The 23,658-nt window shown below is 40.5% G+C and overlaps 1 protein-coding gene across 1 annotated transcript in view; it reads left to right on the top strand.

Moving 5' to 3' along the window:
- Positions 1-23,658, top strand: part of scfd2 (sec1 family domain containing 2) — a 106,702-nt gene that overhangs the window by 67,707 nt on the left and 15,337 nt on the right. Inside the window, exon 6 of the mRNA XM_085397374.1 lies at positions 21,650-21,795. Coding sequence (XP_085253500.1) covers positions 21,650-21,795 — 146 coding nt within the window. The remainder of the gene's footprint in view (positions 1-21,649; positions 21,796-23,658) is intronic.

Raw genomic sequence — 23,658 nt, forward strand, 5'->3', positions numbered from 1 at the left:
CTACTCCTCCACATGTGGCTTCAATCTCTGCTCTCTATTCCGTCCCACCCCTCCTTTACCCTTTACAGAAACTTGTGACCACCGAAGACGTCTTTGTGGTTCAAAACAAGTCATTTCATATTGAAATTTACATCAGATTTGTCCTCACTTTTTTTTTTCTTTCATTATGACTCGGAATACGTCACAGCAAAAAATCCAGTTTTGCGCAGCGGTAGTCCATACAAACAGGTATAGTACGACCGTTGTAGTGTGTTGACTGATGAGCCAGTAAACAGACCCTGCGTCTCAGATATCAGTGAGTTTATTGCTCTGCGTTTAGATCGGTCAGTTCCGAGTTGTTTATTTGGCTTCCAGGTATGAAGCCAGTGAAACCCGCAACTCTCTCTCACAATCGTATGTGTATCCCCTCAGTTTGACCATGCAGTAATGGCTTTGTAGAATCAATAAACAGTCATGCAAGAACTTGTTCGCACAAATACACAAGTCTGTCTCCAGCGCATATAGAAACTAATCTCTCTTTTCTGCTTTCCCACAGACAAAAACACATTTTCTCCCTTCTTTGACCCTACTGCTCACTTTTTCCGGCACTCGTTTTAACATACACACATATAGAAGTATTCTGCATTCCCATACTTTGTCCCTAGGCACACTTGGCTTTTAAAGGTCACACAGATCTGCTGTCCGACCCTCCATCCCCTCATCTGCAGTATGTAATTCAGACCAGCAGCACCCAGTGACCACCATGGGGTAGAGGCTACACAACCACCTGACCAAACTGTCACCCACTCATCAAACAAGCACACAAACATACACAGCCGCCACCACAAGCCTTCGTTCCCCCCGCCTCTTTCCTGCTCCATCCCTGCAGCCATTATCAAAGGATCTGAACAACGTCAGCGTTATCTATCGGCTGTCTCCCATGGGAGCAGCCGAGCACATTGCACACTTATCATGCAGCACTCACTCTCGGTCTCTTTCTTCCAGCACACTCTAACATGCTTGCATGCACACACACACACACAAACGCACGCTACAGAGTGAAGATCAAAGGTTAAACATCACTTTTCATCAGCTGCGCCACCCTCTACTCTATCTGTCCTCCTCCTGTCTAATGGTTGTGTGTTTGTGTGTGAAGCTATGTGTACATGAGTACAAGCAGACGTTTGTCTGTGGTTGTGGGAGCATTTCTGTCCTCACCAGGCGACGTTTTGGAGAGGCTTTTTTTTCCTTGCACACAGTAAATAAACAGTCCTGTCCTCCTCCATTGTTTTCCTCTATCTTTCTCCATCTCCTGGATGTTTTTTTCCCCCCTATGAAACTACAGTTTTGTTTGCATTAAGCGATTAATGGGAGACTTAGTGTTTCTTTTGTAGTTGTAAAATTGGCTATTAATTTGACGTATGCTCCAATAAAGTCTGTAACAGAGCCTTTCTATAATTTGATAAGTATGTGAGATTTTAAAGTGCATGCCTAGGAGTTTGCAAGTGAACTGAAAATCCTGCTCTCGACTCTTTCAGGGTTAAAAATAAAAAAGTGAGAGAGAGAGTGGGGTACTTCACCACTTAACCCCCCCGTGTGAACCCCAGTCCTGGCTAAAGCAGGAAGCGTGCACTTATTCTCGAGGTGTACGTTTACAGAACCTCTTTCTCTGCACCCTCAAATTTTTGTGGGTCAGGGGTTCAATACGGCTGCAGAGTACTGTAACGTTCAAGACATGAGGTATTCAAGTTTTATTCAAGTCTTTTCTCTTTTTTGGAAAACAACACGTCTTAACACTATTCACAGTAAACCTTGAGAACTCCTCCTCCTTCCAAAATAAGTGCTCGAGTATGAGTTTGGCAAGTGGATATTTTTGTGTTTTTTTTTTCTAAGCTTTTCTTGTGGCAATAATTTTGAACTTCATAATTATCTCTGGTATTTAGAAATATTCTTGTGAGAGTGTGTTTCAACATCAACACTTAAGGCAGTGTGTGTGTAAAGTAAATAGAAATAAATTATGCAGTGTCTGGGAACACGTTCAGACTATGAAACCTGGTATGTTAACGGTTTCCTCCTAGCGCTGTATGAATTTGTCCAAAGTGGTTTGCAATTATTATTAAAACCAATTTCTTTCTTATTTTTGTAATTACAGTTCTTTATTTAGCTGAAGAAAGTAGACCTGTGTGTGTCTGTGCAATCTTTAAGACTTCATATGTAAATCACATTGCGTTCTAGCCGTTATCACTGTTGTTTCTTGTTGCATCTGGCTGACTTTCATTGCGAAGTCAAGCAGCCTTGCTCCATAGTTCATTAATGATAACCCCATCAGTGAGGTTGGCCACAAGCCGTCCCTTTCCTCCAGCTCTTCATTAGCACGGTGTTGTGGGTTTGAGCTTCAGAGCAGCCAGGCTGCACTCTGGGCAATCCAGGCTGCCATGCATATTATCACATTATTATGCTTCCTAGTGTGTGGGATTGAACATTTGCCGTAAGGCTTCTAAGCACTTTTACCCGCTGATCCGCCACACACTTGTAGAGTTTTTGATGTCATTGCGACCTACATGTAAATGTAGATTATTTTTAAATCAGCAGCATGCATATCTTTGACTCTGCTGTGTTTTATGTAAAGTATAATCCTCGTGGTGGATTTCTGCTGTTCATCAAAAAAATAGGTAGTAGCAGACGTAATCAAATAAATACGTTCTTTAGCAAATAAATGGTAAATGGTCTGTGTTTATATAGCGCTTTACTAGTCCCTAAGGACCCCAAAGCGCTTTATACATCCAGTCATCCACCCATTCACACACCTGGTGATGGCAAGCTACATTGTAGCCACAGCCACCCAGGGGCGCACTGACAGAGGCGAGGCTGCGGACACTGGCGCTACCGGGTCCTCTGACCACCACCAGGCAACGGGTGAAGTGTTTTGCCCAAGGACACAACGACCAAGATTGTCGGAGCCGATTACAAGGCGAACTCCCAACTCTTGAGCCACGATCGCCCCAGACTCCTCAGGGTTAAATTTATACTTAACATGGTTTCATAAGCTTTTAACATCTAGTGAGCTAATAGATTATTTCTTTTAGGATTTTCGACTCCACATTAATAGGCCCTTATGAGCTGTGCTTATATAACTGCCTCCAGTGCCACGACAAAGTTAGACAAAAGTTATATATAGAAGTTAATAATTGTGTTTTCCCTCATTTGCTGCTCCTGGAGGCTGCTACATGTCCTACTCTCCTGTGGATGGCTGCTAATTTTCTCTGCTAGAACTGATGCAGTGTACTTTTCTGTACCATAACAACAGCTCCTCTGGCTCAACCATATGTCGAATTTTTAGATTTTTACAGAAAGGATTTAATGACGTCTCCTGATAATTCGTGTGTTAAACAGAACTGGGTCGGATTGGGGGTTTATTTGGCCATTTCCAAATGCAGAGGCACTTGGCACACTCATTTTGGAAAATTTGCTTGCTACAACTGACATCTTAGTTTAGCTTAGCAAAAACACTGGAACAAACCAGTTATACTGCTTCTTTCAAGGTTTGCAAAACCCACCTACCAGCATGTTTAAGGCTTACCAACTAGCACATTATATTTCTTTAATTCATTCTTATATAAACAAAGTGGTTTAGGTGGGATTCTGTATAAGGGCTATTTTTTTGGAGTGATCAATCCTAGGCCAGCGGTAACTTAAGTTTCCGCTGGCCTATTAAAAAGTGGCAGCTGTGCCAGCAGTTTCCACCTATTTTCTGTCTTGATGCAAAACTAAACTGCTACCTTGAATCAATACAGGAACTATTCCATCTACCGTAATTCTCTGTTATAATCTAGTGCAAAATATCATTAAACATCTTTTCCACAAATTAAAATATAATATTCCTTGTCACTGCATTGCTGCTTCTTTGCATAAACTACAAATCCACAAATTAGTATGTAGACCCAAACAAGCTATTCATTCATAAAAATATGACCCCAAATAGCTACTAGCGGTAAAAAGTAAAGTGTGAGATTAACCATCCTTATCTTTTTTTGTTTAATTTTAGCTCACTGGCACTTCAGCACTCTTCACCAGCCTCTTAGTGGGCTCTGCACTATCGAAGAGCCCATTTTCTTTACTCAGTTGTTCTCATGGAGGTCTTATTGCAGAGGTTGTTTTATTTTTACCTAAATACTAGGTTTGGATCTCTATGGCAGCCTGGAATTGGTTTGGTTTTCTAGGAATTCATTTACCTTATCTTATTTTCAAAGAGCTGGGTACTGCTGTTTCACCTCAGTGTCTCTCTGAAATACCAAACTGTCCATGTTGATGATAGTGTATTACTACTATGTATGCTATTTGAAAGCAGATCAAACCTCTATTTTAACCATCATTACCATGTTACAGGTCACAATTTCTGTGTGAGGTCCTGCACATCCTAGATGTGGTTTGAGAAATGTACTGTAGCCAACCTGCCTGTCACTCCCAACTACTGGAGCTCCTTAAACTGTCCCTTAAGGCTGTGATTTAAAAGAAAAGTCAGGTGTGGGTGTAAATACAGCTTCATGCATTTTAGTGTGAGGGTCATCATACACACAGAGTAAACAACTAATTTAAATGCATGCTGTAATATGCACTGTTAAAACAGTTAAAATTTGAACTTTTGAATTGTATTTTTGGATGTTTTTCTACTCTTCCACATCATACACGTTAACTGTTCTTTACTCAGCAGGAACCACAAAAGCAAAAATTTAATTTAATGTTTTTGTGGTTCTAGAAATATGCAATGTGCTTCAAAATACAGCAAAAAAGAACGACCAGAAAGAGGCAGAGAGACCAGAGAAGGAGGGAAAGTGGTTCTGGTTTTTTCGCAGGTTTGAAGACACTGCGCCCACGTCTGGGCTACAACGTCTGTGTATTATCTGAGAAGTTTGAGTCACAGAAAAAGAAGAAATGACGTCGAGCTCCCCCAGGAGAACGAGAGAAAACAGTTCATTCGTGGCAGCAGTGAGAGTTGGAACGTGTGTGTCTGTCTGTGTGGCTGTGTGTGTTGGAGTTCAGGGTTCAGTGGTGTAATAGTGCACCCTTTTGACCATATTGAGAGCTGCAGCGTTACAAGATTGTGAGAAACTGAAAAGATTAAAAACAAAGTATTGCTCTAAGATCCCGCATGGTTTATGCAAAAATTCTTTAGAGTATCTTCAGCTCTGCAGCATTTCCCAGAGTAAAATGGGCCTGGAGACATAACCTTTTTATTGAAAAAGGGAGGCCTGTCACAAAGGCCAGATATTCTTGCCAAGTGAAATATGTTCGCGCTTACACAATGTTTGCTTAAGAGCTGTTTTTTTTTAGCCTTGGATTTCTTGGTTCAATATGTAGTAATGCAATAAAAACGTCAGACACAGCCAGAAGACAATAAGCTCTTCGGTGCAGCTTTCACTGGAGAGTCGTATCTGCCACGTTCACACGTTCACAGTGCCCCGACAGCCAGGACATTAGGACTGCATTCCTCAGCCTGCCTTTGAAGTTTGTGGTATTTACTTTTCATCTAATTAAAAAGATTTAAATTGAGCACAACTTCACTGCAGCATATTTAATATATAATAGTCATATACTACAACTGAGATAAAATCCATCAACTTCAAAATGCCCTTACACTTTTATGTGTTGCTCTCCAGTGTGTATGTGCGTCTTAATGTGTCCAACAGCGCACATGTGTTTATGCGTTCTTGTCCACCAGTGCAGCTTGTAACTCTAGCCCAGCATGTTGCACAGAGGAACACCACAGATGTTCAGATGTTTCTCCTTGGAAAACAAACAGAGAGGCCATTTTCTCCCTGGACAGAGTGACTGTCAAAATAAGAGCCTCCCCCCCCTTGGATCTCCCCTGAAACAGAGACTCTTATTCATAGGTTCCTTACTCGCTCTGACCTGCATTTGCATGTGTTAGTTTTAGGTCAGAGTTTCTTCTACATTTGAATTTTATAAATATTTGTTTGCACATGCTTCTGGACTGCACATTTTTCTTGTGGCACACAGGGGAGAAGCTTTGAAGGTGAAGATGGTTCAGACTGAGAGAGATTTAAAGTCCAGGGAGGGGGATTAGAGAAGTCATGGTGGGAGAGCAGGGCGCCCTCTCCTCCTTCTGCCTTCCTCTTTCTGCTCCGCATTTGATTGATGTCTCGTGCTCTACAGTGTATGGCAAGGCTCCACCGGGGCCTTACAGGGCCCCAGGTGAGGACCTTGGGGAGACCGAAATGGAAGGGGAAAAAAATAGAAAAAACATGAGACGGTGGGCTAGCTGTTTTCTTTTTTGCATGTCATAGGCCAGCCATTTGTCTTTCAGCTTTACAAAGATGATATCATTGTTTTTTTTGTTTTACCTGACACATGCATCAGTCTCACACTGATGATGATGATGATGATGAGACTCAAAATGAGAGCATATACTTTTTCTGAAAAGACCCGCGTTTTGTGCCAGTGCCAGTAGTAGAAGATTGGTGTGATAAAGTCAGAGCAGAGGGGAAAGAAGAAAACAAGCTGTGTGAGCTGTGAAATTGAAGAGGATCAAAGTGTCAGCGAGTCGTAAATAAATCCTGGTCCCTCCCTGTGGGTAGATGGACAGGCTGTTGCATTGCACTGATTCCGTGAGCATCAGGAAACACTCTCGAATCTTTATAACTGCATGTGCAAACTCTTAATACTGTCAGTACTTTAAGAGACGGTAACGCTGCTGAGGTTGCTCATCAAGACTGAGGAGGTGGTCCATTGAACCCTTATTGGCCGGCACGCTTTCCCAGAACTCTGTGTTTGTGTTTGATGCAATGCTGGAGACTCGCAGTGCTATGAGCTTGTTTCCTCTGAGCCACATGTGCTCTGCGGTGCTGAGCAGACTCAGAGCACAGCAGTAATGAGAAGTCCAGGTGCAGATTTTACCCTTGGGGAGGAAGTCCTTGTTTACTCATATTTAACCTTGTTTCTGACCCACCCACCCCCTTGTTTTTAAGGCATTCTGACCCCACGGACGTTCTGCTATGGTAGCCAAACTGCTCCGCAACATGTTAATGATACTCAACCGGTGGACTTTGATATTATATACTCAGATATGTTAAAACAAAATTGTACTTGTTACAAACCAAAACCACAGCTACATTCCAGTCACAGGCGAACACTGAAACACAAAGTGATGACATCAGTGCAGGTGTCTCAGCAGCACTTTTTTTTTTAAAGATTGCATAACATCTCTATAAATCCGAGGTTAACACAGATTTAAATCCCGCTAGTGTAGATACAGTGTTCTACACTGTTGTGCACTTTTATCTCTAAATATCATCATGTACTGGCTACAATAAAATGTTCATGACTGTTCAAAGTTAAAATCATGCCGCTTTTATAGACCTGACTTTATTTGCTTTATTCCTTTAAGTATAACCTGACAACACCAGTAAACTTTGTTATTATTAACAGAACTTCATCTCAAACTTGTGACAGTTGAAATAAAATTTGTAGTAAAAAGAAAACAGCACTACCTGCCTCCCAGACAAGTTTTTCTAATTAATCTTTGTCTAATGATAATGTATAAAATGTGAAAATAACATGGCAGTATTTGGTAGTAGATGTTTTCTTATTACCCGACTCTGTACCTCCTCCTATTTTAATGGAGCGTTGCAGTGAATTTGGCAATAAGGTCAAGGCTAGAATTGTTCTTGACTGCAAAAAACATTAACAGGGAGGAGATATTCTACCAAATATTTTCTCTAACATGTTTTTAGGAGACCAAAAACATTATTAACAAAATAGTGAATATCAGACAAACATTCAAGTCAGGCCAGTTGGTCAAAGATTTTATGCCAAATTAATGTTAATATTGCCCCCTAACTGCAGGATGTGTAAATGAGCAAATGTTTGCTGAGTAAAAAAAAAAGAATTGAGGTTTATGAAAACTTAGTTGCGCTTCATTAGAAGATTTTCCACAATGTTAATTAAGCAGAACTTGTTTTCCAAAACATCTTTACCCTTATTTTAGAGTGTGCCCGTATGATTAATGGCCATGACATCTAAACTACAGTTTCATGACTTACACTCATTTAAGAGCTGCACATCAGACAGCGGTTATGTTTGTTTTGACTAAAAACAGGCTTTCTGTTCATGGAAAAAGATGTTTACAACCCTCATAGGAATACCCTTTGACTTTATAAATGTTTTGCCTATTGCAAATTAAGTGTCATAAAGTTTTATACTGTTTAGACTGCTGAAGGAACTGCAGCCTTATAGACACAATGCATTCAGCTTTTTTTTCTTTTAGCTCCAAAACAAGATGCATGTAATTTATTCTCTGCATTGCTGCTGTCGTCCTCTAGGGGACAGACTAAACCAACTTTTGCTCACAGCACGCCTTAGTTTAGGTTGGGCCTCACTGCCCTCACCGCTGCCTGTGGAAGAAGGAGCTGTTGTGTCATGGTGTGTCTGTGTTTCTTGTTTTCTTAAACAAGATATGCAATCTCACTGCCCATCCTACAGTCAAAGTCTTTGTCAGCAATTTGGAGGATTAGAAAAGGAAACACTGTGAGCACTTTTACTGTGGAATGGCCTTATGTCTGCAGCCGCTGATGATCGGCCTCTAGAATGATCTGGAATTGAGGAGTGATGAAAACTGCACCTTACCATCTGCTGACGTGTGCACGGTGCTTATCCAAGTACGTGCACACAACCACAACATATTTTAATACAATTTTTTTTTTTTTTTTTTTTTTTTTTTTTTTAAAAACCTCTCTGTCCGGGTTTGGCACATGCACACACTCAGTCATCACAGTGCTAATGACATTCTTTCACACACATGCAGCTATGATTGCACAGCAGGTTCAGTTGGGTTCAGTATGTGACCTACAAGAGGGGATTGCACTGTGACTTTGTGACTGTTACAGATTCCAAATGTGCACATTTTACAGTCAAAACTAGATTTAGGATTGTCAAATAAATAATTTATAATTAGGATTTTTTTTTTTTTTTTAATGAGGTGTTGAGTGTTTTGTTTTTTTCTGTATTACATAACGCTTTAATGGCCAGCCAGCTGCATGATGATGTATCTTTGGCTCCTGTAATCAAATCCCTCGTGCTCACTGTTAATTAAAGTTCAGTTGTTTCAAATGGCAAGAGAAGCCATTCTCATGCACACATGCATGCTTGCATATGCACAGGTACCCCACATACTTACACGCTTTAGTGCACACACATGCACAAATGAAAGAGACCCTGAGCCTTTATGAGATATACTGTGCCTATTCATTGCAAGGAGCCTTTTAAGCATTTCTAAAGGGCTTCTTATGTCAACTTCCCACTTACCCGCAGACACTCAGATCCTGCAAACTGTCCAGATAAGCAAGCACCTATTGACACACTTTATGAACTCAGACACCCAAATTGAGAGTGAATACAGTTTTCATAGCATTCCGTAAGTAACTTTGCTCCCAGTGTGTTTGCAAGTGCCTGCTACTTAACTACACAGCATTGTATCCGTTACGATTTGATGTACATTACTGGTTGCATTTTACAAGTATGGTGCATGTTCCATGTATAGTTGTAAAAATTTTAGTTAAAACCAGTGGAGATATAGTAGCAAAAAGTTTACATTCCTGAAATTTTCTAAAATTATGCAAAAATATGGAGGTAAAGTTTAAGAAACTTAATATTAATAGGATAAATTCAGAAAGAATATGATATGAGTTTTTAAAGGTATTCTATTCCATCTTGCATAACTAAAAATAAACTCTCATAATTCAGCTTTCGGACATGTTTTATCCTTTTTTTTTTAACGCCAGTGCTCTCCTAGCATCATTGTCACACACAGGAAGCTGATTCCATGAAGGCAAAGCTAATGGCACATTGAAAATTAGATTAAATTAAAACGTATACAGTGGAACCACGACGACCCATCGCGCGTTTTGACTGAGGCGATGCTGAACGATAGGCTATAGGCTAATTGCTAACTAGAACAACAATACGTGGTTCAAGTGGAACAGCGAAGCGCAAGTACAGAAGCCAAGGGGTTGTCACATGTTTCGGAAGGCATTGTGGGCATTGTAGGCTCAGCCAGTCAGAGCCAGCGGATTTCGTTACTCGGGCATTTTGCCGTAACACGGGCAAAAATATTGCCGTTCAGTGCCTTCGTATCTTGAATTTTTTGTGAAACGGGGTATTCGTAAGTCTGGGTTCCACTGTACCAGGTAATTAGACGAGACTTATCTCTGGCTCTCTTCCACAGCATGTCTTTAGCCTGAGCCTGGTTCTGTCGTAGCTTTCTTCCTGTTAAAAGGGAGTTTTTTTCTTCCCACTGTCACCAAAGTGCTTGCTCATAGGGGGTCATATGATTGTTGGGTTTTTTCTCAGTGTGTATTATTGTAGGGTCTACCTTACAATATAAAGCGCCTGAAGGCGACTGTTGTTGTGATTTGGCGCTATACAAATAAAATTGAATTGAATTAAACTGGTATGATCACTCCAGTCTGATTGCGATTGATTTATTGATTTGGATTTAATTACACAACTTGTTCTTTACATTTTGCTGCACTTTATAAAATAAAGATGTGGAGCTCAGGGCTTTTACATTTTCCTGCTGTAACATCTAGCAGATTTGACTTGCCCTGTTTGGACTGGATTACGGTGAACAATGATAAATGTAGTTTTGACACAAATGACTGCATAATACATATTCGATCCGATTACAAAACGCATGAAATATTCAACAACTACTCAGCAGACTTGTGTGCATGTAATAATTCTTTCCGAGAAGAATATTTTGCATGTGCTTAAGTCTCGCTCAGATGCAGTTATGTAACTACTGAGAAATTCATGAGACAGGAGAGCTAACATGCTGCATATGCATTCAGTCAGGCAGCCACAGTTAAGCTGATGTGGATATGGGGAGTTTGTTCAACATCTTCAACATAACACTTTATACAACACACACTGCTTTCCCCTGCTCCCCCTCGTCCCTCTATATTAAAGAGAGGACTCGGGTTGCATTGCGTGCAGAGTTGTAATTTTGACTTTGTCTGGAATTGGTGTAATTTCTGTGTACCTCTCCTCCAGATTTCTAAGATTTCTACCCCAAAACCGTGAAACACTGCAACCGCTGTGATTATAACACACTCCGCCATTCAAACACACTTGCAAACACACAGCACTGTAATTACAAAGGATCAAAGACAGATTTAGCATGCCTGACATCTCAGGCATGCTAAATGCTAAGGAGCAATATCAAAGAGAAGTTTCAACACTGTTTTTTTACAGTGAAGTTTTTATGTCTTATTTAACACTGCAGTCATGAGTCAGCTGATGTCTGGCACAATCGAAGAGTTTTAAATAAAAAAGGAAAAGAATTTGAGTACTGACTTTAATATGAAAAGAGGTAATGTGCCATTCACAAAGTATGGTAAAGCTGTAGTGTTTGTGCAGCTTTGTTCACACAGTGAAAGTGTGTGAGTGTTTGTGCGCCTACCCATCTGATCTGCTTTTAAAGACCTCAAGTTAGATGAGAAAATTAGGGCCTGCCATTCTCTGAATTAGCAGATTGGTATGTTACCCTATGATTTAAACTGGTGTCCTCACATTCAGCTCAGAGATAGCATTAGACACATGTACCCTTATCCTTGTTAGTCATTTATTATACTCATGCATACTGGCAGAAACTCCCTTTAGTGGTGACAGGGTGTTTTCTCCATCAGAGGGTGAGTCCTGCGTGCTCACTGTTTGATCACACCTGTTAGCAAACAGCATAACATCTGAGGGTTGCCACGCCACTGCATCCCACATTCCTGTCATCTAACATAGCCACCAAGCTGACATGAAAGTGCTCTGTGTTATTAAGGCAGATCCTTTTGCTCTCCACAGTTATGCTGTCTGCGGGCTGCTTAACCATGATAGTTTTCTCCATAAGTGGCAGAGTGGAGACCACACCTTCCCCAGCATGTAATTAATCACATTAGCTGCCTCGCACTATCTCTTGTAGCAGAGGTGTGTGTCCTTTTTGGAAATGACAAGAAGAGGAAATAAATATAGAAACTCAGATCCACACTAAGAGTTGTGCTTTGCAAGGTCTTATAACAGTGAGGGAGGTGGGAGTTAAAAGTGAGTGCTTGATGGCCTAAGGGGGGTGTGTGTGTGTGTGTGTGTGTGTGTGTGTGTGTGTGTGTGTGTGTGTGTGTGTGTGGCATTGTTCTGTACTTCTTAAAGAGTCAGTGAAGCAGCTCAGATTAACAGGTCTTGTGTTTTTTGTCAAGTGGGCCACTCTGAGAAGGATTAAGTTCTCACAGTGGAATTCACACAAGTATATGCCCAACTTTTTCCAACTTGGATGCTGACACAGCAATCCAGCTCTCAGCTTTAATTAGTTTATCACTGATTAAAGGTGGACGTCCTATTTTGTTTTTTGTCCTTTTAGATCTGCCATTTTTGCATTAAGTGATAATAAATAGTGGTCCTTTTGACTAGTTCGACACACATCATTCAGGTATTTAAAAGTGTAAAGTGAAGAAAAAGCTAAACTGTTAAGAAAAATTGGTGGATAAAGCCTCCATAACACCCCCTATTGATTTGTGGGCTACCATTTCTCAGGCGACTCCGAAGCCCAGTGACCTTGACCAGAAATCAAGTTTTCTGAAAATCTTGTGAACGGTGTAACTTGGGAAAGATGCAACTTTTGGATTTTCAAAGTTGTAGTCTGGTTCGACTCTCAGTCTGATCTCAAGGTCAAGGCCAAAGGTGAACTTTTCAGAAGATCGCCTAGGGATTTCAAATTGGTGCATCTACTAGTAGAGTGAAGGGTAGAGCTGGCAGCCGCTGGTACATTTACATTTTTTTTGTGTTAAAAAAAAAACAAAAGTTTATCAACCTATTAAATTTTTATTAATTTAAACTCAATAAATTGCAAATATTCACATGAAATTGTTTAAAAAGTTTGTCTGTGTGGGAACAACTCCCATTGAGAAACGCTGCAGTTACCCTCCCTTAATGTCCTTCCACTGGTGTTGGTCTTTAGTCAGTGGTGCTGTGGCCAAACTTTGGTTGGCCTCCAGGGAAATAGAGAAATAGCTTTTGGAAAATGAATTCATAAATGTTAGAAATTCTTCTTAACGGTGTATGTAATTTGCTGTTTTTATCAGATTTTATGAACATGCACATGCTTGCATCATCTTCAACTTCCTCATAACTTTGATTTGCTGTTCATTTGCATAAAAGTCCATTATGATTTTCCTATATTTATTATTGTGTTAGCAAATGAAAGTACACAAATCCCTGTATATCAAAAGATCCACCTCAGTGATCAAAGATTTTATGGTTAATTTTAACCTGCAAATCTGTCTGAGGTTAACCTTGACCGAGCTGGATACAGTGTTTGTTTTTCAGTTGTCAGGAAGCATCATCATGTAAGGTAAAAGAGGCACGACAAGCATGTAGCTCAAAAAGCCCACTACTTCCGTCTCTCCTTTTTCATCCCGGCGTTCTGCAGGAAAGATTTTCTTCCTCAGCATTCCACACGGGATTACCACGTCTGATATAAACTCTTTTTAGAAAGTTGTGCTCGGCAGCATGAATCCTTCTCCCCCTCGCTTAAAAATCACGTACTCTCATTCTTTTCTCAGACCAGAATAGAATTTTTGATCACGTTTCAAAATAAGCTGTGATATTTATAAGTAGTCGGGTTGTCTACATTCCACTGATAAGTACAGAGTGATTAGTTTGATTGTGGGGTCAGCCATAGACAGTGAGCTGTTGCAGTGCAGTTTCAGTGTTTTGAGGGTTGTTGAGGAAACAGACTGTGTTTTTCTAATTTAATGTTCCCTGTGTTCTTTAGCAGAGAGTGCATTTCTTGTGAGATGAATAGTGTGGCATTGGTAATGAACACAAATGCTTCCACATTTTTTACTTCCTCTTCTTTGATGATTTTTTTTTTTTTTTACTTGATTGTTTACGTGCACAGTGCATTCAGTCTTTGTTGGTGCAGCTGCTCTGTTATATGCTCGAGAGAATATTTTTCTTGAACCTCAGTTGTAACTGTACATTTGGAATTTTTCATAATGTGGAGAAAACACACAAAAAGGCTCCGGTAATTAATGCGCTGATCCTTGTAACAATTATTTCCTGTATAAGCAAAGCCTGATCTGTCCGATATGCCTGCACTAGGCGACATCTTTCTTTGCTAGCATGAGAATTGGCACTCTCCTGTATTTTGACTCAATCCTGCATACACTGTCTTGTTGCCATAATAACTCAGTAGAGGGTAAATCATGGCTGAAAATAGTCCCCAGCAAATACACCTCCTGTTTCAGTAATGGGTGATCTAAAATATGTATATATAGACAATTACTTAGCGATAAAAAGGCGTGTTTGTACAGAATACGTGATGTATGAATGTGAAAAGTGGCTTAGTTTGTGCTTATAGGGCAAAAACTTAAAGTTTATTTTTCTTTTTATGACATTATGTAATCACAGTCTCTACTAAATACAGTTGTGGTCAGAGGTTTATATACTTATCGTGGACATGAATTATCGTGGTACTTTTAATGATTTCTTTTTTATGTTCTTTTTCCAGGACTGTACTAGCTTACATCTTTAATCTGTAATTGGGTTCACAAATTTGAAATTATATAATCATTTCAAACTTGTACACCCAATTCTTGTTTAAAGTCATTAAAGATGTACAATGTACAGTACAGCAATGATGAGTTCATGTAAATGTGTGATCTTAACTGTATAATACGCATATGTCACCACTCCCCCTCTTTATTTTGGATAGGCGAGTGTTTAACTATGAGCTAACTCTTGCTAACGTTGTTAGCCCAAGATGAATCTGTAAAAACAAATCTACTCATCTGTTAATTAGTGCTAAGAAACATGTAAAGAAAATACCAATTCACACATCAAACAAGCTACAGCCCTTTGTGTCATCATGCAACAATAGACAACTTTAATAACATTTAAACGACTGAGATATCCTATAAAATCAATTTCCTGTACAGTTATAATGACAAAGAGATTAGCTATTGAGACAAAACAGTGTGTTTTTTCATAACAGTTTGCAAACATGTTTCTTTGCGCACTAAAGTTGGGCTTTGACACACAGGAATCTAAAGGGACTCAACTACCCACTGAGGAAACTTCAGTCGTTGGCACTTAGCCTGTTTTTTTGGTTTTCAGCCTCTGAGGTTGTCGTATAAAGTGGTAAAAAGAAGGCCTGTCTTTTCTTTATGTACAATCCCACACAGCTGTGGTATAAAAGCTTGTCATCTGAATCATCCAAGCTTTTATGTGAATCAATGCGTTACACATTCAAAAAAATAGCAACACCTACTTTTATGAGAACTCATCAAATCCCATCTTTTCAACCTGATAGTAGTTTTACTTCAACAATGAATATTTTAATATTTCTTAAGTCTTCAGCATCATCTTCCAGCTCTGCTTATTACCTAACATCCTCCTCTGGTTGGTTCTTTTCACCTTGTGAGTGTCACAGGTTATGTTCGCACCTCTCTTAGTAATTTATTGCTCACCTCCGGCTCTGTTAGATCAAATTAAGGAAACACTCAGTCAGCTGTTTCCTGCCTGGACTCTTACTGGACTCTTTACCTAATCTCTTTGTCTCTAAGCAGTGTAGTGTAGCGATGAGTCAGACTTGAATAATATTTTCTTATCTACTAAACAAGTTGGTGTCTGTTAAGATGGGTTGTTTCTGGATATAAATGCATACATGGAAATGGCAGAGCTGTTCATATGACAGCTCTCATTTATTTTCCATCAACATCCAATGTTGTTCACTTAATTTAAAAAAAAAAAAGAGAGAAAGAAACGGGGGGATAAAGATAATTCAGCTTGCATATTTGCATGTGAGACACGTGTGCTGCCGATATGGTGGGTGGCGTGACTGTGCAGCGTGAGATGAATTCAGACACAGGTGTTCAGCCTCGCCGCCAAACTGGATGTTCCCGGGTCAGCACCTGGTCCTGCTCCTGCTCGGTGTCTGCAGATCAACATCCAAAGCACAGGTTGCTCGGGGTGGGACCTGCATCCAACTCCTAGCTCTGGGCGTGTACTGTATTCTTTGGCAACAAGTCGAGCAGCTCCCTCATGGCAGACACGCAAGCGCTCAAAGAGATTTACACATCTCCCTCTACCTCACCCTCATATTGGAGTGGACTGCCACCACTAACACACCCACTATGCACAGACAGTATTTTAGTTGATTGCTTTCAGTAAATCAGTAAAATTTACTGCGTGTTTGCCTGATCCCCCTTTTCTTTTGCTTCTCACTGTAGAAATGCTCAGTGACTAACATTTGTAGTAGGGTGTTTTTTAGGACGCTTTCCCCCTCTGCGGGTGTCTGGAAAGATAAGACCCACATCTGTCTGAGGCTTCACGCTCAGCTCAATTGAATAGACCCGCTGTTTTTTTGTAGGAGTTTACCGCTCAGCCTGGGCAACGCGGGAGAGCAAATTCAGCGGACCAGACACTTTTACATTCCTGAAGACAGCAAATCAAAACAAAGACACGCTTTGCTTAATTTGATATCATCTATATGGGATGGGGAAAGGAACTAACAGAGATCAAAAAAACCCAAGCTAGCATGCTGAAAAAGTAAAGCTGTTCACTCTAACTGCTGAAAGTGATGTATAGCTCTACATACACTCAACAAAAATATAAACGCAACACCTTTGTTACGGCTCCCATTCCCCATGGGATGGACGTAGAGACCTAAAATTCATTCCAGATACACAATATAACCATCCCTCCCAAACAGTGGTCACAAATCAGTCCAAATGTGTGGTAGTGGGCACATCTGCTATATTGAGATAATCCATCCCACCTCACAGGTGTGCCACATCAGGATGCTGATCTGACATCATGAGTAGTGCACAGGTGTACCTCAGACTGCCCACAACAAAAGGCCACCCTGGAATGTGCAGTTTTGTCTCACAGCAAAATGCCACAGATGCCACAAGCAATGAGGGAGCGTGCAATTGGCATGCTGACAGCAGGAATGTCAACCAGATCTGTCGCCCGTGCATTGAATGTTCATTTCTCAACCATAAGCCGTCTCCACAGGCGTTTCAGAGAATATGGCAGCACATCCAACCGGCCTCACAACCGCAGACCTCGTGTAACCACACCAGCCCAGGACTTCCACATCCAGCAGGTTCACCTCCAAGATCGTCTGAGACCAGCCACCCAGACAGCTGCTGGAACAATTGGTTTGCACAACCAAACAATTTCTGCACAAACTGTCAGAAACCGTCTCAGGGACGCTCAACTGCATGCCCGTCGTCCTCATCGGGGTCTTGACCTGACTCCAGCTCGTCGCCGTAACAGACTTGTGTGGGCAAATGCTCACATTCGATGGCGTCTGGCACGTTGGAGAGGTGTGCGCTTCACGGATGAATCATGGTTCACATTGTTCAGGGCAGATGGCAGCTGAGAATGTCCCAGTTCTTGCATGGCCAGCATACTCACCGGACATGTCACCCATTGAGCATGTTCGGGATGTGCTTGACCGGCGTATACGACAGCGTGTACCAGTTCCCACGAATATCCAACAACCTCGCACAGCCATTGAAGTGGAGTGGACCAACATTCCACAGGCCACAATTGACAATCTGATAGACTCCATGCGACGATGTGTTGCACTGCATGAGGCAAATGGTGGTCACACCAGATACTGACCGGTTCTGGGTCCCCAGACCCCCAATAGCACAAAAAACTGCACATTCCAGGGTGGCCTTTTGTTGTGGGCAGTCTGAGGTACACCTGTGCACTACTCATGATGTCAGATCAGCATCCTGATGTGGCACACCTGTGAGGTGGGATGGATTATCTCAATATAGCAGATGTGCCCACTACCACACATTTGGACTGATTTGTGACCACTGTTTGGGAGGGATGGTTATATTGTGTATCTGGAATGAATTTTAGGTCTCTACGTCCATCCCATGGGGAATGGGAGCAGTAACAAAGGTGTTGCGTATATATTTTTGTTGAGTGTATATAGCATGCCAAATACCATAAAGCAAACTATTTCTGCAGGTCTGTTTTTAGTGTTGTGAAAATCCTCCTGAAGATATAAGAGTTTGAGGTGGCGTAGGTGCTCTTGCACTCCATCAATTTAGCTTGCTGTGCATAAAGGGCGATTTTTACCACATGTTCTGCGAATGTTCGATTTTATCTTCAAAACTCACATGTTCCTAACACACAATGTATACATCTGGCTTTGCTTTCATTCCAGAAGTAGGTCTGTGTAAGACATGAGCTCATGGTTTGTTATGTAATATTTAGGTAAGAGCTTTAAGAGAGTTTCCAGGATTCAATGGTAACCCTGTGGTGGTAGAAGTCATGCATGGCCCTTTGAGTCTGCTTAATTAGACCGATGTTGGGTTTAGCTGAGAGCAGTAGTGAGTGTTTCAGAGAAATAGAGATATCTTGTTTTTTAGTGTCTTCTGCATTCAACAATATAATTTTTGCTTTAAAGTGATGTCCACAAAATCAAATGTATATATTATGCAGCTGTTTTTATTTTTTATATTGACAGCTGCTCATCTGAACAATTCACACTTGGTGGGTTTATTGTTACAGACCCGAGTTGGGATGCGTGGTTCGTGTATTGTGGCTAAAATTGCTCTCAATTCCCAGGATTCTTGTGGTCTTTGGTTTCCTACAGTGATTGCTGTTTGGGCCTCCCTGTGAGTGTTTGGTTATCTTTGTGAGGGCATTCATTGACATTCCTGAACCTCTTACCCGTAAGGTTTATCCTTAACAAATTAATGTGCAATTTAAACCTAATTCAACCCCAAAACAGGATGTGGATAAAAAAAATGAAAACAGGCCAAAAAACTTCTAACATTTGCAAAGATTTAATCTTTTTGATGGCCCAGAACTCAATCTAGCTCAAAAGATAGCTGGTCATGATTTTTTTTTAGTTTTTTATTTATTTATTTGTTTTTATTGTTTTTGCATTTCCTGTGAAAGATGGCTAAAATCACTTACTCATCTTTTTGGATGAGTGGTTCTTGATAAAGCTGTATCCCACAATCTGTCCACTGTGCACAGTCACATGCACACACTCCTTCAGTGAGTGTATCCTTAAAGCTGTCCGCTTTTGCCTGCGTGTAACGCGATTAGTGGATATCTGTAAAGTGTGCCGGGAAACACGAGTGAAAGAACAAACAGATGCTACGTTAGTTCAAGTGAAAACGCCTGTTTCTATTGCTCATGTCTTTAAAACTGCACAACTCACACTCTCGATGAATAAATACTACTTAAGGCCAGAGAAAAATAATTTAAACAAGAGTTGGGTGTAAACCGTTCTGTTAAAGCAGCCACAATTAATATCTTTGTAATAACTGTGCATCATTTGGCAATGCCTGTGTCAGAACAACGTGACAGGCTCTGTAGTGAAGGGTCCACAAAGAATTGCCTGAAACTCCCTCATCTCTCAGCTTTATAAACCCTTCTAATTTCAGCTCAGTGTTTTGTATTCACTGTGCAACTTAACTGTTTTGATTCACTCACATGGCTCGGAACAATATTTTTGTCTGTAGCAGACATCTGTTTTCATTTGTTTCATTTCATTGTAGACTTCATGTCTAGAACCAAAACGGCAGACACACACTTATGTCCCGCAGGAGTTGGGAGATACCAAAAATGGAGTTAAAAGGGTCTAAATGTTGACGTTTTGCCAGGTGACTACAATATACACCAGAAGAATCATCCTATCACTGAGGGATTAAAAAACAAGCAGGTTTTACTGATGAATGGATCGATGGATGGGATTTTTTTTACTGTGCAGCAGCAGTGCTGTTGTGGGTCATACCTGCTAAACATCAGAATGTTTCCATTGATATTATGAAATCATGTAAACATTTGTCATACTTCAGGATGTAAGTGTGGTAAATATATGTAGCCAGAAGTATGCATATGCTGCCATAGACCACGAGTATGGGCTAGAAACCGTGATGAAAACCTCGTACCTGCAGGAATGGAAGCTGCCTGTTTGTTATTTGACAGTCCATGCAGTATTAAATCTGGGGCGCTACATGAACCCGAACATACTTAAGCAGATAAAACATTTATGAAATGCACATTTGCATGCAGAAACTATGACTTGGCCCTTATTGTGGCTAAGTGTTACCGAGCCAACAGAATAACTGTAGACTAGTCTTGTTGCGTTATTGTTGTTTTTAGGATTCACCCATTCATCATTCCAGTTTCTGAACTACTTATCCTATTCAGGAGTGCTAGAGAAATGCTAGAGTCTATCCTAGCTGTGAATAGGGTGAGAGGCATGGACTATGTCCCCAGTGACACAAGCCTGTAACCTGGCTGGCAACCTTCTTGTGACTTCCAGCAACAGTTTAATAATTGAAATCACAATTTTTAAAGGCTAAGCAGCTGGGATTGGGGAATACACATTTTTCCTACTAAACTCAGTTTAAACTTTGCTTTCCTAACACTGTGAAACAAAGTGTAACTTATAAATACATATTATGAGTATATAAATGTAATGATTTGGCATTTATTGGTTATATAGTAGATAATAACAAAACAGAACAGAACTGAGATGAACAAAATGAAAAATACAAAAATGTGTTTATCTTATTTGCACTCATTTCAGTTGAGTTCAATTAGTCTTTACTGCACTTTGGTGTAATTTGTGGTAGCACTAGTTTGTCCTTTCTCTGGCTTTCACTGTGTGTGCAACTGCTCATTACTTCAGTAATGAAGCAGATAAAACAAGAGTGAAGTGACGTTCACGGCATTAATACGTGCTTCAATACATGCAATAAGATCTTGTTGTAATTCCGGTTAAAATGTACGTCAGGTTTATATGATATAGGTTGTGCATTTTTATCACTGAGTGGACCAACATGTCCAAGCAGAACATGAGCCAGTTCCTGACTGTAAGGAAACTGTAGCTTAATGTTGGAGTCACGCCGCTGCGTGAAAAGCACTTTTATGTGTAAACTACTTGTACAAATGGTGGAGTCATCATTGTTCTTTTTGTTACGAGCCTCTCAGAGTCTGTAGTGCTGATTCAGTTTTCAGGTCTGTGTTCTGTAACACAGCTGACCTCCTTGTTAATTAAAGGCAGGCAAATCCCCAAGCTGTGTGCTGTGGAACTGCAGGTGCCCCTCAACCCACTTTGCCAGAAGCGCTCTAAACGGACGTCTTGGGCGCCATCGTTTAGCCTTCTTCACTATCTTCTCACTCGGTTTACTTGTCTTTGATATTTTTAAGCCCCACTCTCCTTTTCTCACTGCCATTTCTCTTTCTTCTTAAACGCTGTCATTTCGGGTTTATTTCACAGCAAGTCTTTGCTTCCCTAGGCACTTCTTTAGAAAGAAGGGAACATTAGATTTTGATTAGGCTGCAGTGCTTTCCGCTGGAATAAAGGAGATCTTGTCCTCTCACTCCCTTGCGTTTACCTTGATAATTGGTTTCAGTACACACCCAGCTGAGAAAATTACCCACAAAAATGAACGTGCCACATCTTATGGCCAATTGTTTTTGCAGAATCAAATGGGTTGTTTTTGCCTATTTAGCTTTCCTCTCTGGCCAGTTTTGAAGCAAAATGTAATGTGTCTACTTTTAGATGAATCTGTGGTTTTTAATGTTCTGTTAATGAGACTGTGTGCTTGTTTTTTATTAGGTTGTACAAATCCTGAGGAGCTGACCGCAGAGCGAGTTCATTCTGCAGTGGAGAAGATGTTCAAGACCCTCCGAGGTTTGAGCAGCACCAGAAACCACCTCAAGCAGCTACGCTCCATCTACACTGCCAGCGATGGAGTTCACCAGGTTGGAGGCACACAAACTCTGACTGCCAGCCTCAAAACACATGTTACAGGGGTGGTTTGCTTTACCCGTATCAAGTATGAACACTACCACAGCTTCAACATATCCCAAGTTAATACAGAATACAGTTTTTAAATGATGATTTAAATGATGATTTCATTTATTAAGGGATAAAAGATATCCAAACCTACCTGGCCTGATGTGAAAATATAATTGTGCTCTAAACCTAATAATTGGTTGTGCCATCCTTGGCAGGAAGAACTGTATTTGTGTCAAGTATTTGTGTTAGTGGTAATGAGTCTTTCACTTTGCTGTGGAGGATTTTTGGCCCATTCTTTTTTGCAGAATTGTTTTAATTAGGAGCGTTTTCCAACATGAACAGCGTGTTTAAGGTCATGTCAAAGCATTTTAATCAGATTTAAGTCTGGACTTTGATTAAGCCTCTCCAGAATCATCATTTTGTGTTTAATCCAAGTGCTCTTGAGCATCAGGGTATATACTGATGGCCAGACATTGTCCTTTAGGATTTTCTGGTAGAGATCAGAATTCATGGTTCCATCAATTATGGCAAGTTTTCCAAGTCCTGAAGCAGCAAAGCAGCCCTGGACTATCACACCAGCACCACCATGTTTGACTGTTGGTATGATGTTCTTTTTTATAAAATGTTGTGTTAGTTTTTCACCAGTTGTAACAAGTTCCACTTGTGTCTTGTCAGTCTCTGGGATCATCAAGATGTTTTTAGACACATGTGGGATGAGCCTTTGGTCAGCAGTGATTTTCTCCTTGGAACTCTCCCATGGATAGATGTTTTTTGCCCAGTCTATTTCATATTGTTGTTACTCTGACTGACACCTGCAGTTCTATAGATGATATTCTGGATTGTTTTTTGACCTCCTGGATGATCCATTAATGCGCTCTTGAAGTAATTCTGGTAGGCTGGCCACTCCTGGGAAGATTCACCACTGTTCCAAGTTTTCTCCATTTGTGGATAATGGCTCTCACCGTAGCTCACTAGTTTACTTTCAAATTGTTTCCAGCCTGATAGATATCAGTGACATTGTTTCTGAACTGTTTCTGTAGATCAAGGTGTGATGTATTGCTTTTTGAGATCTTTTAGCCTACTTCAGTTTGTCAGATACTTTCCATTTAAGAGATTTCTTTCTCAACAGGCCAGGAATTAATGAGGCCCGGCTTTGGCCTGTGTAATTGAACTCAGCTTTCTGAAAACTGTGGTGAATCACACTTAATTCATGATTTAACAAGGGGGACATTTTACTTTTTCACATAAGCCAAGATAGGTTTGGAAAGCTTTTTTTCCACCTTAAGAAATGAAATAATTAATTAAAAACTGGGTTTCATGTTTCCTCTCGTTAACTTTGTCTAATATTAAAATTTGCTTGATGATCATGAACGTAAATATTACAAATATCTTTTAGAAATCAGGATGGTGTAAACACTTTTTCACTGCACTGTACATGTAACTTTTTACTTTGTGTTTTATTTAACTACTCCATGTAATGTTCACTCTTGCAGTGGTTGTAGCTAGGGGTGGGTTTTAATAATCGATTAAAATCGATTCTGGCTTGGATAACGTGATATCGATTCATTAAAATCCTGAATCGATTTTTTTATATAAATATATTTTGCCCAAAATTCCAGAATCTCAGGTGAAACGTCACAAAATTTCAACAACCACCAAACATTTAAAACAGTAAATGAGAGCAGGTACACGGCTTCTGCACAAAGACGTAAACACAAAGCGTGGACCCGCGGATCAGAATCAGTGAGATGTCGCCTTTCTCACCCGACGGCACGGACACGGTCGGGGCTGAAAGCCGACAGCTCGCTGACTCTGATGTTTCGGCG

Source organism: Rhamphochromis longiceps, linkage group LG23 (assembly GCF_057381845.1).
Source record: "Rhamphochromis longiceps isolate RC_006_pf linkage group LG23, R_longiceps_female_GT1.1, whole genome shotgun sequence".
In the NCBI taxonomy this organism is placed as follows: domain Eukaryota; kingdom Metazoa; phylum Chordata; class Actinopteri; order Cichliformes; family Cichlidae; genus Rhamphochromis; species Rhamphochromis longiceps.